The following is a 12099-nucleotide window of genomic DNA, read 5'->3' as shown; positions in this document are numbered from 1 at the left end:
TGGAAAAGGCTCTGATTTATTGCAAAGCATAATTATATATATATAGCAAATTCCAAGGAAGGTCAGATAATTTTCAAAACCAAATTTTAAAATTTAATGGCTTAGGCCGAAGATTCAGTTACTTTTTGGAGATCTCAGAAGGATTAGGGGTGGAAGAATGCTTTTCCTTTTTTCTCTTCTTTTTTTCCTTTTTGTGATGTTTCCCCCTTTTTGACTTATTCTTTTTTTCTTTTTTCTTTTCTTTCTTCTGATATTTTTGTTTCTTTTGCTTTGAAGTGTCCTCTTCAGTGGAACTGGATGAATAAGACCTATGGGTAATAATACATACTGACTGATAATTGCATTTATGGCTGATAGGTAATTTTAAATGAGATTTTAACCGTCTTAAATCATTCCTGGAGCAAGGTGGGGTATAAACAAAGAAACTCAAAATGTGCTTTATATATTTGTATTCTCTTAATATACTGACTTTGGAATGTTTGCTCCTTGGCCACAGAAACTGACAAGTAACTCTATTCTGCTCAACTCTAGTAATAAGTTTTAAACTCAGTAAGGCTATAATGATTTTTCTGTGATTTTCAGTTTTTCATCCTGTCATACCCTTCAAAATCTTATAAGGTAAGCAAAGTGTCATTTACCAAGCCTTTATTATATATACAATTCATTCCCATATGCAATAACTTGTTACCGGAGTCTCTTAAAAGAGCTACAAGAAGACACAATTATGTTAAAAGGGCGGTAATTGTACCTCGGTATCAATGGGTGAAAGCTGAAAATTAGCAAAATAAAGGCACTTTTGTTAATTCTTCTGATTTTTCAATTTAGAACACTTGAATCTTCTAGATGCAGAGTGATACAGATGAGCACTTGCATTCCAAAGTCACTTTCACTAGATGTGAAAAAGATGCGTTTACATGAATATAAATGAATGAGGATGATTTAGCATTATTCTTCATTTTTCTAATATTACTCTAATAAAAAAATTAGGGGGGAAGAACTATAGAATTCCTTCCTCTACTATGAGAAAAAAAAAAGTAATAAGAAACAGAGAAGCCATCTCTTAAGGTGTCATATAAACAGGTATACGACAATCTGCCCAGACTCTAAATGTGTGACAAGACAGAAACTGAGTCAATTTAAAATCTAAAAAAGACATCTCAAGAGATAGTTGAGTTATCTCACCACTAGAAGCTAGAGCCCAAACTAAGAAAACTTGACAGAGGAAAAAAAACACATGTGTGAGACTATAAGTCTGGGTCTGTAGCGTGCTACACGAACCCTGTTTAGGAACTCTGAGTTTTCCCTTGTTTCTGTAATGCTGTACTCCTTTCTCCATCTTGTCTATTTTACTTGGACTTTTGGCTGTTTTCCTGGGCTTATTTTCTCATGGATTCTCTCGTTCCCTCTTCGACTCTGTTATTGTCAACGCTTTTCCTGTTTTAAAGCCCCTGCTTGACTTTTGGATTCTGACTAGAGCTTCTTTGCCCGTTCATTTTTCTTTGGCTTTTTAGTCCTGGATGCTCATTTTTAAGGTACAGTGTTAGACTTACACACAACAATTCCATTAGGTGGCAAAATCTCTGCTAAGTATGCCCAGAAAAGTTCACGTAATTTCAGGCCCTGTCTGAGGTCTGTGAGACCCCATTCTTGAATAAATAATCTGTTACAATAAAACAAGTATATTGGAATTTGGAAGAAAATAGATAATTTCATTTTTCCTATAAGCAACCCATCTCGCTGTGCTCATACAAATGATTCAACAATACACGAGTCAGACTATAAAACACACTGAGCTCTACCTTCCTGTTAGTTTTCATGCTTAAGATTATTTAACTCCCAACACTTGAGAGAAAACAAACTGTTCCAATTTATAAAGTAGCTGAGGTGTTAAAATGTACATATTAAATGCTCTATGAAGTAACACCTGACTTGCAGAACCTACTCTGTTAGAGAAGTAGGGTCCAAGCCAGACATTACCACTGTCAAGGGCCTTAAAAAAAGTCTGTCTGTATACATTTATTCTAGTATAAGTGAAACTGCACTCATTTACCATAAAAGAAACTGCTTCTTATTTCTTTTGATCAACTTCTTTAACCAGTTAGTTGTTAAAAGAGTTAATATTAAAAATTCATAGGTGGCTGACAAGGGTTGTGAAAGCCCTAAAGGAATTTTCAGCATCGTGAGTATATAAATCATATTACTAACTTAATTTTGTAGCCATGGCAATGATATTTTGAGAATACAAATATTAAGCTTCAACTTTTAGGATAAAATATATATGTAAAGAATTTAGAAATCATCCAATTAAAAGCCTGGCTGATGTTTTAAACTCAAAATTCTAGAACACATAGAAGAAGGGAGGGTAGCTATTATTTATTTATACCTTAATTTGCTCCAAAAAAAAAAAAAAGGTGGCTGAGTATCAACTTTATGTTTGATTCCTGACTTTGTTATTTTACTGAAACAACTGATTATCTAATTCCCATTTAGAAAAAAATTGACAACACACAAAAAATAAAATTTTATAATCCATCCTGGATTCACAGTCCTGCTTTTAAAAAACAATGATGTTAAAAAATACCTTTTCCTTTTTTTTTTCAACTTGATTTTCTCTTTGCTTTTTGCTTTTTTCTTCTCTTCTTCTTCATTTACTCCTGTGTGTTGAGGGGAAAGAATCAGGATACCATGAATCTACATACTGATATGGTATGTATACATTTTTTTGATTTTGGTTGTTGGCTGATGAATTTCATTGGTTAGGATATTGCACTTTTCTTGTAACAATTTCTCCTTTCTTGATAGTTTTTTTTTAATTGAGGTATAATTGACAAATAATATTATATTACTTTCAGGCGTACAACATAATGGTTTGATATTTGTATACATTACAAAATAATCACTGTAAGTATAGTTAACATCTATCACCATGTTACACAGTTACCCCAAATTTTTTTTCTCGTAATGAGCACTTTTAAGATCTACTCTCCTAGCAAGTTCCAAATATATAATACAGTACTATTAACTATAGTCAACATGCTGCACATTAAATCCCCATGACTTATTTATTTTATAGTTGGAAGTTTGTACCTTTTGACCACCCTTATCACCTGCCTCTAACAACCACAAATCTCTTCTCTGAATCTATGAGCTTGGCTTTTTTGTTTATTTTTTATATTTCACATATAAGTGAAATCATACAGTGTTTGTCTTTCTCTGTCTTATTTAACTTAGCTTAATACCCTTGAGGTCCATTAATTATTTTTATTTATTAAGAAGCTTTTAAAAATATTATATGCTTTTTATAACAATTTCAATCACTGCTAGGTACATTGAGTAAAAAATTCATGTACTCCAGTATTAATTCCTACAACGAATCAATGTCAACAATTTGGTGGGTAGCATTTCAGGTCTTAAAAAACAAAACAATACAATCAGATACAATTGTTCTTTTCTTCCTTCCCTTCCTTTTTCCCCTTCCTTTCCTTCCTTTTCTCTCTCTTTCTCTCCTTCTTTTTAAGTAGATGCCACGCCCAGCATGGGGCATGAACTCACAACCCTGAGGTAAAGAGGGTTGATCTTGCATGCTCTACTGACTGAGCCAGCCAGGTGCCCCTTAAATACAGGTTTTTAAATTTTTCTTTTTCAAACAAACTTAGCATCATGGGATTCTAAGATCATGATGTTAGGATCCCAGGACAATAACAATAGATCTATTATTTATGTCATCAGTGTCCCTGAAGGAAAGGATATATATTATTCTCTAACCTGTTTCTAAAATATGCAACTTGGTGTGTTTTCTTCTACGCTTACTCTTTAATAACCCAATATGCGTATACAATCACTTATGTAAAATAGTTACATATAAGTCCCAAGTTTTTCTCTCTTTTGAAAGATGGATATAGGGTATTTTATATGGTATATAAATACAATGGCATACATAATAGTTTGCAACTTATTTCACCTATGTAAAAAACCAGTTGGATAGAAACAAAAATCAATTAGACTTCTGCTTCTGGGAAGATGAAGTAAGTGTATTTTTCCTATTTCTCCCAGTTAAGCTCAACTAAAAATACCAGACATTAAAAAAAAAAAAAACAAACATAAAAAACTGAAAAGTAGAAATAAGACAGACCAGCTAAGGATCTTGAAACCCACAGAATGACACAGTAGTGAGTTCCCTGGATTCTTGCTTCCTATAGCCCAGACCTGGAGCTGAAGAAGCAGGCAACCTGGCAATGTCAACAGGTACAGAAAAAAATGCCCCAACAAAAGCCTTATTTCTTTAGCCAAAGGACCAAAACAGGGACAGCCTAGAGACAGGTAGCTGGTAGATAATAACTGCCCTACTGAAGTCAAACACCACAGAAAAAACTTGAACCTAACCTGCCCTGCCCTGCCCATGTCAGCAGAGGCTAGGTGGGGAATGTCAATGAATATGACAACGCCATAATGAGAGGGATATTAAAATAATCTGAAAAAGATTTTAAAGCAGCTGTTATAAAAATGTTTCTATGAACAATAACGAGATGCTGGAAACAAAGGAAAATACGTGAAAGCCTCAAAGAAACTGAAAATACAAAGAAGAACAAAATAGAATTTTTAGAACTAAAAATACAATAAATGGAATTAAAATACTCAGTGAATGGACTCAATAGCAGATTGCCGAGCACTTAAGAAAAATATCACTGAATGGGAGAGCATAACAACAGAAATCACCCAATTTGAGCAATGGAAAGGAAACAGATTTAAAGAAAAGAGACTGGGGAATCTAGGGGTCAGTAACAAAAGATACAATATTTATGTCACTTGGAGTCCTGGAAGGAGAGTATAAAGAAGGAGGGGCTTAAAAAGTACTTGAAAAAATAATAGCTGAAAACTTCCAAATTTAGCAAGGAACATAAACTTACAGACTCAAGATGCTGAGTGAATCCCGAACAGGATAAACCCAAAGAAATCCATATCAAGACATACGACAATTTAACCTTTGAAAACTAATGGAAAAAAATCTTGAAAGTAGGCAGAGAAAAATAATACATTACTTATGTGAGTGAAACAGTTAGAATGGAAGCAGATTTCTTATTAGAAAGCATCGAAGCTAGAAGTAAGTGGCACCGCATTTTCTTTCTTTCTTTTTTTTAAAGATTCTATTTATTTATTCGACAGAGATAGAGACAGCCAGCGAGAGAGGGAACACAAGCAGGGGGAGTGGGAGAGGAAGAAGCAGGCTCCCAGCAGAAGAGCCTGATGTGGGGCTCGATCCCATAACGCCGGGATCACGCCCTGAGCCGAAGGCAGACGCTTAACCGCTGTGCCACCCAGGTGCCCCAGGCACTGCATTTTCTAAGTGCTGAAAGAAATGTCAACCTGGAATCCTCCACCCAGTAAAAATATTCTTCAGGAATGAAGGAGAAATCAAGACATACTCAGAAAGGGAAAAAGTAAAAGAATATGTTACCAGCAGACAGACCCTAAAAGAATGGCTAAAGGAAGTTCTCTAAATGGAAAGGAAATGATAAAAGAAACAACGCTGGAACATTGAGAAGGAATAACATAGTAAGCAAAAACATAAGTACAATAGGCTTCCCTTCTCTTGAGTTCCTAAATTATGTTTGATGGTGGAAGCAAAAACTATACCACTGTCTCATATGGTTCTAAATGTATGTAGAGAACATATTTAGGACAACGGTATTATAAAGGGGAGAGGATAAAGGGACAAAAAGGGAGGCATGGTTTCTACTCTTCCCTTGAATTGGTAAGATGATAATACCAGTAGACTGTGATTAATCATGTATACATAATACCTAGAGCAACCACCAAAAATTGTTACACAAAACACCATAGAGGGGCACCTCGGTGGCTCAGTCGTTAAGCGTCTGCCTTCGGTGCAGGGCGTGATCCCAGAGTCCTGGGATCGACCCCCACATCAGGCTCCTGCTCTGGGAGCTTGCTTGTTCCTCTCCCACTCCCCCGCCTGTGTTCCCTCTCTCGCTGGCTGTCTCTCTCTCTCTGTCAAATAAATAAATAAAATCTTTAAAAAAAAAAAACATAGAAAAATTTAAAAACACTATGGACATAGTCGAAGACACTACAGATAAATCAAAATACAATTCTACAAATGTTCAAGTGACACTATAGCTAAATCAAAGCATTAGAAATAATCCTAAAAGATATTCAAGTAACCCACAGGAAGGCAGGGGAAAAAAAAAACAACAAGAATGAAAAATAAGAATGAAAAACAGAATAAACAGAAAACAAATAATAAAATGGCAGAATTAGCCCAAACATATAAATAATCAATGTAAAAAAATACCAATCAAAAGAAATCGGCAGAGTGGATTGAAAACTACAATCCATCCATCCATACTGTCTACAAGACTCCCACCTCAAATACAATTATAGACACACTGAAAATAAAAGGATAGAAATGATACATCAAACAAACAATACCAAAGAAAAGCCAGAGTAGCTATATTGATAGCAGATAAAACAGACTTCAGAACAAAGAAAATTACCAGTGAGAGTAAGACGCATAATATAATGATAAAAGTTTCGACTCACCAACAAGACATATCCGAAATGTGTATGCACCAAATAACAGAGCTAAAAGTACATGAAGCGAAAACTGATAGACCTGCAAGGAGAAACAGACAAATCTACGATGGCAACATCTCTCTCTCATCAGTTAATAGATACTATACACAAAGTCAGCAAGAATAGAGAACTCAACAACACCATCAACCAACAGAATCTAAACAATATTTAAAAAACACTCCAGCCAACAAGAGTAGAATATACATTTCTTCCCAAGGCCTACAGAACATAGACCAAGATAGAATATACCCTGGGTCATAAAGCAAATCTTAACAAACTTTAAAAGAATTGAACATATACGAAGTTAAGTCTCTGTCCATAATGGATTCAAATAAGAAATCAGGAAATGAAAGATAACAGGAAAATTTCCAAACACTTGGAAACAAAACAACACTTTTAAGTAATCCAGTGGGCAAAGAAGAAGTCTCAAGGAAAACAAAACACACTGAACTGAATGAAAGTGAAGTATATCAAAATTTGTGTAACACAGTAAAGCAGTGCTGACAGGAAAATTTATAGGACTAAATGCTTACAAGAGAAATGAAGAAAAGTCTCAAATTAATAATACCTAAGCTTGAATCTCAAGAACCTAGGGGGAGAAAGCTAGATAAAGGCAAATCTAGTAGGAGGAAGAAAATAATAAAGCACAAGAATTAATGAAATTGAAAACAGAAAAAAAATTAGAGAAAAAGAATAAAATAAGGAGCTAAATCATAAACCTGACAAATCTCTAGCAAAATGTGAAAGAAAAAAAAGACACAAATTAACAGTGTCAGGAATGAAAAAAGGGATATCGGCGCAGACCTTGTATACATCGAAAGGATAAATGAAATAAATCTGGCAACTTAGACAACATGGACCCCTTTCTCAAAAAACAAACTGCCACAACTCATCTCACATGAAATAGATTTTTTCAATAACCCTTTAGCTATTAAGGAAATTGAATTTGTAATTTAAAAACTTCCAAAAAGAACTCTACCGAACATTTAAGAAAAATTAACACCACTTTTATACAAATCTTATGCAATCTTTCCAAAAAATAGATGAAAATTAAATCTCAATATTCTATGTGTCACTGTTACTCTGATACCAAAATCAGACTGAAACAGTACTAAACAAGAAAACTATATACCAAAATGTTTCATGAATATAGAAGGAAAAATCCTGAACAAAATATTAGCAAACAGGACTCAGGGATGCAAGGCTGGTTCAGTTTTCAAAAATCAATAATATGATCTACCATATTAACAAGCTAAGGAAAAATCATAATATCATACTGATTAATGCACAAAATGCTTTTTGCAAAATCTGACAATGATTCCATAATAAATACTCTGAGAAAAAACTGGAATAGAATCTTTCTCAACTTGATAAAGAGCAACTACATACAACTTGGAGCTAACATTATACTTAATGGTGGAAGTATAAATGCTTTTGCCCTCTAGGATTAGAATCCAGGTAAGAATGTCACCTCTCACCACTCTTTCTCAACACAGTGCAATAAGTTCTAGGTATGGCAATAAAGCAAAAAACAAAAAACAAGATTTACAAATCAAAAGGAAATAAGTAAAACCATTCCTATTTGCAGACGATATGCTGGTTTACATAGAAAATCCCAAGGAGCCTACAAAAAAACTCTCAGAAATAAGTGAGTTCAGCAAGTATAAAGATAAACATACACAAAGGAATCGCATTTCTATGAAATAAACACAAAGACAACAAAGTTCAGAATAGACCATTTATAATTATTTTTTAAAAAGAAATATTTATAGATATAAAACTAACAAAACATGTACAGGATTTTATGCTGAAAATGACACAATGCTGAGTAAAGAAATCAAAGATCTAAATAAATGGAGAGACAGATCATGTTCATGGACTGGAAGACTCAACATAGTAAAGATGCCAATTCTCCCTAAATTGATACATATATTTAATGCAATTCCTATCAAAATCTCAACAAGATTTCTTGGTAGATATAGACATTATCCTAAAATTTATATGGAAAGAATAGAGAATAGTTAAAACAACTCTGGATAAGAATAAAGTGGGAAGAATCAGTCTATTCAATTGTAAGACTTATTATACAGCTATGTTAATCAAGACTGTGTGGCGGATGGTGGTGGAAGAAAAGACACACAGATCAATGGAACAGAAGACAGAACTTAGAAACAAACCTGCACAAATATGACCAGCTGATATTTGGCAAAAATGCAAGAGCAATTCAATGGAGGAAAGACAGCTTTCCAACAAAGAGTACTGGAACAATTGGTTATCTTTAAGCAACAGACTAAAACTTTGCTTAAGTTTCTCAACTTATACAAAAATTAACTCAAAAAGGATCATGGACTTAAATTATTTACTATTCAACAATAAAAAGAAACAAACTTGAAATATGCGGCAACCTGAGTGCATCTCCACAGAATTATACCTAGTGGAAAAAGCTCATACAAAAAGATTATATACTATATGAATCCATTTATGAAATATTTTTGAAATTATATTATAGAAATGGCAAATTTTGGGTTGCCAGAAATTAAGAAGGTAGTTAAAGGCAAGAGGGAAGTGGGTGTGGCTTTAAAAAAAGGCAATATGAGTGAACCTTGTAGTGACAGAAATATTGTTTATCTTGACTCTACAATGTCAGAATCCTGGTTGTGACATTGTACTACAATTTTGGAAAATGTTACCACTGAGGGAAACCGGATAAAGAGTACCAAGTACTCTCTGTATTATTGCTTATAGCTGCATGTGAATCTACAATTCTCTGAAAATAAAAAGTTTAAAAAAATCAATTGGCCATAAATGTATGGGTCCGTTCTGTTCCATGGATTGATCTATCCTTCCATCAATACCACACTGGTTTAATTACTTGTAGCTTTACACTAAGCCCTGAAATTAGATTGTGCTAGTCCTCCAACTTTATTACTCTTTTTCAAAGTATTTTAGCTATTCTAGGTTCTTTACACTTCCACAAGACCTTTAAAAGTGGCTTGTCAATTTCTAAAATAATCTACTAGAATTCTGATTGTGATTAGTTTGAATCTATAAATCAGGCTGGGGAGAACTTTTTTTAAAAATTCAATTAGCCAACATATAGTACATCATTAGTTTGTGGTGTAGTGTTCAATGAGAGAACTGACATCTTAAAAAGACTGAATCTTCTTTCCACGAATATGGTCTATCTTTTGATTCATTCATTTCTTTAATTTCCCTCAGCAATGTTTTATATGTTCCAGGCTTACACATTTTCTGTCAGTTTATCCCTAAGTATTTTACATTTTTAATGCTGTCATAAAAGGTATTTTTAAAATTTCAGTTTTTGATTGTTTATTGTCACAATACAGAAATAAAATTGATTTTGTGCCCATTCATCAATCTTGTATCCTTCAACTTTACTAAACTTTGTTCTTAGGTTATTAGTTTCTACAAGTTTTTTTTGTAGATTCTACAAGATTTCTATATAGAGGACCAAGTCATCAATAAATAGTTTTTACTCTTTCCTTTCCAATCTGGATGCCTTTGATTTTTCTTGTCTTATTGTGTGGCTGGATTCTCCACTACAATGTTGAATAAAAGTGGTAGGAGTGGACATCTTTGCTTTGTTTCTTATGGTATGGAAACATTCAGTCTTTCACCATTAGGTATTATGTAATCTTCCAGTTTTTTATAGTCGATAAAGTTCTCTTCCTAGTTTGCTGAGCATTTTCATCAAAAACGGACAGTGGACTTCCTTATATAATTTCTTAAAATATTGTGATTACCAAATAGGTATTCTTTTTTAAAGAGCTATTAAAAATGGTGAATTACACTGGCTGGGTTTGAATTGAAACAAATCTTATACTACTGGTATAAACACCACTTGGTCATAACATCCTTTTCACATATTGTTGGACTTGATTTGCTAAAATTCTTTTAATTGCTTAAAATTCTGTTTGTGCCTGTATTTGTAGGAGTCTTTACTTGTAGTGTTACCAGGGGAATGCTGATCTTATATTTTGAGTTGGAAAATATTCCCTCCTCTTCAATTTTTAAGATTTTATGTAGAAATGGTATTATTTCTCCTTCAACATCTGGGAGAATTAAGAGAGAAGCCATTCAGCTATGGAGTTTTCTTTGTTGAAAGTTGTTTTCTAAACATTTAACTTAATAGATGCAAGCCATTCAGTTTATTTCTTCTTCAAAGGGTTTTGGTAGTTTGCATGTTTCAAGTAATTGTCCATTTTATCTAAGTTGTCCAATTTATTGGCATAAGGTTTTTCACAATATTCTCTTATTTTAATACCTGTATAATTTGTAGTGTTGTCATTTCTTTCATTTCTGATACTGGGGTTTTTTGTTTTGTTTTGTTTTGATTTTTACCTGATCAGTTCAGAGAGCAATTTTTCAATTTTATAGATCTTCTCAAAGGACCAGTTTTTGATTTTACTAATTTCCTCTATTGTTTTCCTATTTTCCATTTCAGTGATTTCATCTCTGATCTTTTTTATTTTCTTTCTTCAGCTTACTTTGGGTTTCATTACTCTTTTTTTTTTCTAGTGTTTAAGGCACAGGTTAAGTTATAAATTTGAGACATTTCTTCTTTTCGAATGCAGGAATTTAGTGCTGTAAATTTGACTTTAAGTGCTGCTTTAAGAACATCCCATAAATATTACGTTGTGTTTTTGCTCATTCAGCTCAAAATACTAATTTCCTTTTGCCTTTTTTCTTTGACCCAATGGGTTATTTAGAAATATGTTAGATTATATATTGGGTACTTTTGTAGGAAGGTGTTACTAAATTCCTAACTTAATTCCCTTGTGGCTAGAGAACATAATTTGCATAATGGGATTCCTTTAAAAAGTATTAAGACTTGTTTTATAGCACACAATAAGGTCTATCTAGGTAAATGTTCTATGCGCTCTTGAAAACAAATGTATATTCTGCTGTTGTTGGGTCATGTGTTCTGTATTGAACAGGTCAAGTTGGTTGACAGTGTTATCCAAGTCTTATATATTCTTTCTGATTTACAGTCTGACTGCTCCATCAATTACTGAGAGAGGAATGCTGAAATCTCCAACTATAATTGTGGATTTATTTATCCACAAGGATTTTCCCTGGTAGTTCTAGCAGTTTGTTTCATATAGTTTGAATTTGTTATTAGGTGCATAACCACTTAGTATTTATATGTCCTCTGCACTAACACTTTTATCATTACAAAGAAACTGTCTTCATCCCTAGTTATATTCTTTGTTTTGAAATTGACTTGACCGGACATTAAAATAGTCACGTTAGCTTTCTCTTGAGATTTTTTTTGTATCTCTAAGTTCAGAATGACTACTGCAAACATGCCCCTCTGCAAAGTTATAAGCAACCAAGCAAATAAGTAGCTATGGGGAAAAATAACCACTTCCACTTAGGAATGATGGATAAGGAGTCCAGTGACTAGGTTACACAGAAAAATTAGTTCTAATAAAAACAAAATAATTCTAGAATTCAAGAAATCTTTTTTCCTGGCAGTATTGACAA

The 12099-nt window shown here is 33.3% G+C and overlaps 1 protein-coding gene across 1 annotated transcript in view; it reads right to left on the bottom strand.

The window, feature by feature from the left end:
* The window catches only part of SREK1IP1 (SREK1 interacting protein 1), a 40162-nt gene continuing 28063 nt past the window's right edge, over window positions 1–12099 (bottom strand). The window contains exons 5-6 of the mRNA XM_008691671.2: window positions 2582–2654; window positions 1–308 (exon numbers count right to left, since the gene is read on the bottom strand). Coding sequence (XP_008689893.1) covers window positions 119–308; window positions 2582–2654 — 263 coding nt within the window. The 3' untranslated portion in view covers window positions 1–118. The remainder of the gene's footprint in view (window positions 309–2581; window positions 2655–12099) is intronic.

The sequence above is a fragment of the Ursus maritimus genome, unplaced genomic scaffold (assembly GCF_017311325.1).
Source record: "Ursus maritimus isolate PB19 unplaced genomic scaffold, ASM1731132v1 scaffold_5, whole genome shotgun sequence".
Classification (NCBI taxonomy): Eukaryota; Metazoa; Chordata; class Mammalia; order Carnivora; family Ursidae; genus Ursus; species Ursus maritimus.
The sequence above is the reverse complement of the archived record's forward strand: the minus strand, read 5'-3'. Positions and strand labels throughout refer to the sequence as shown.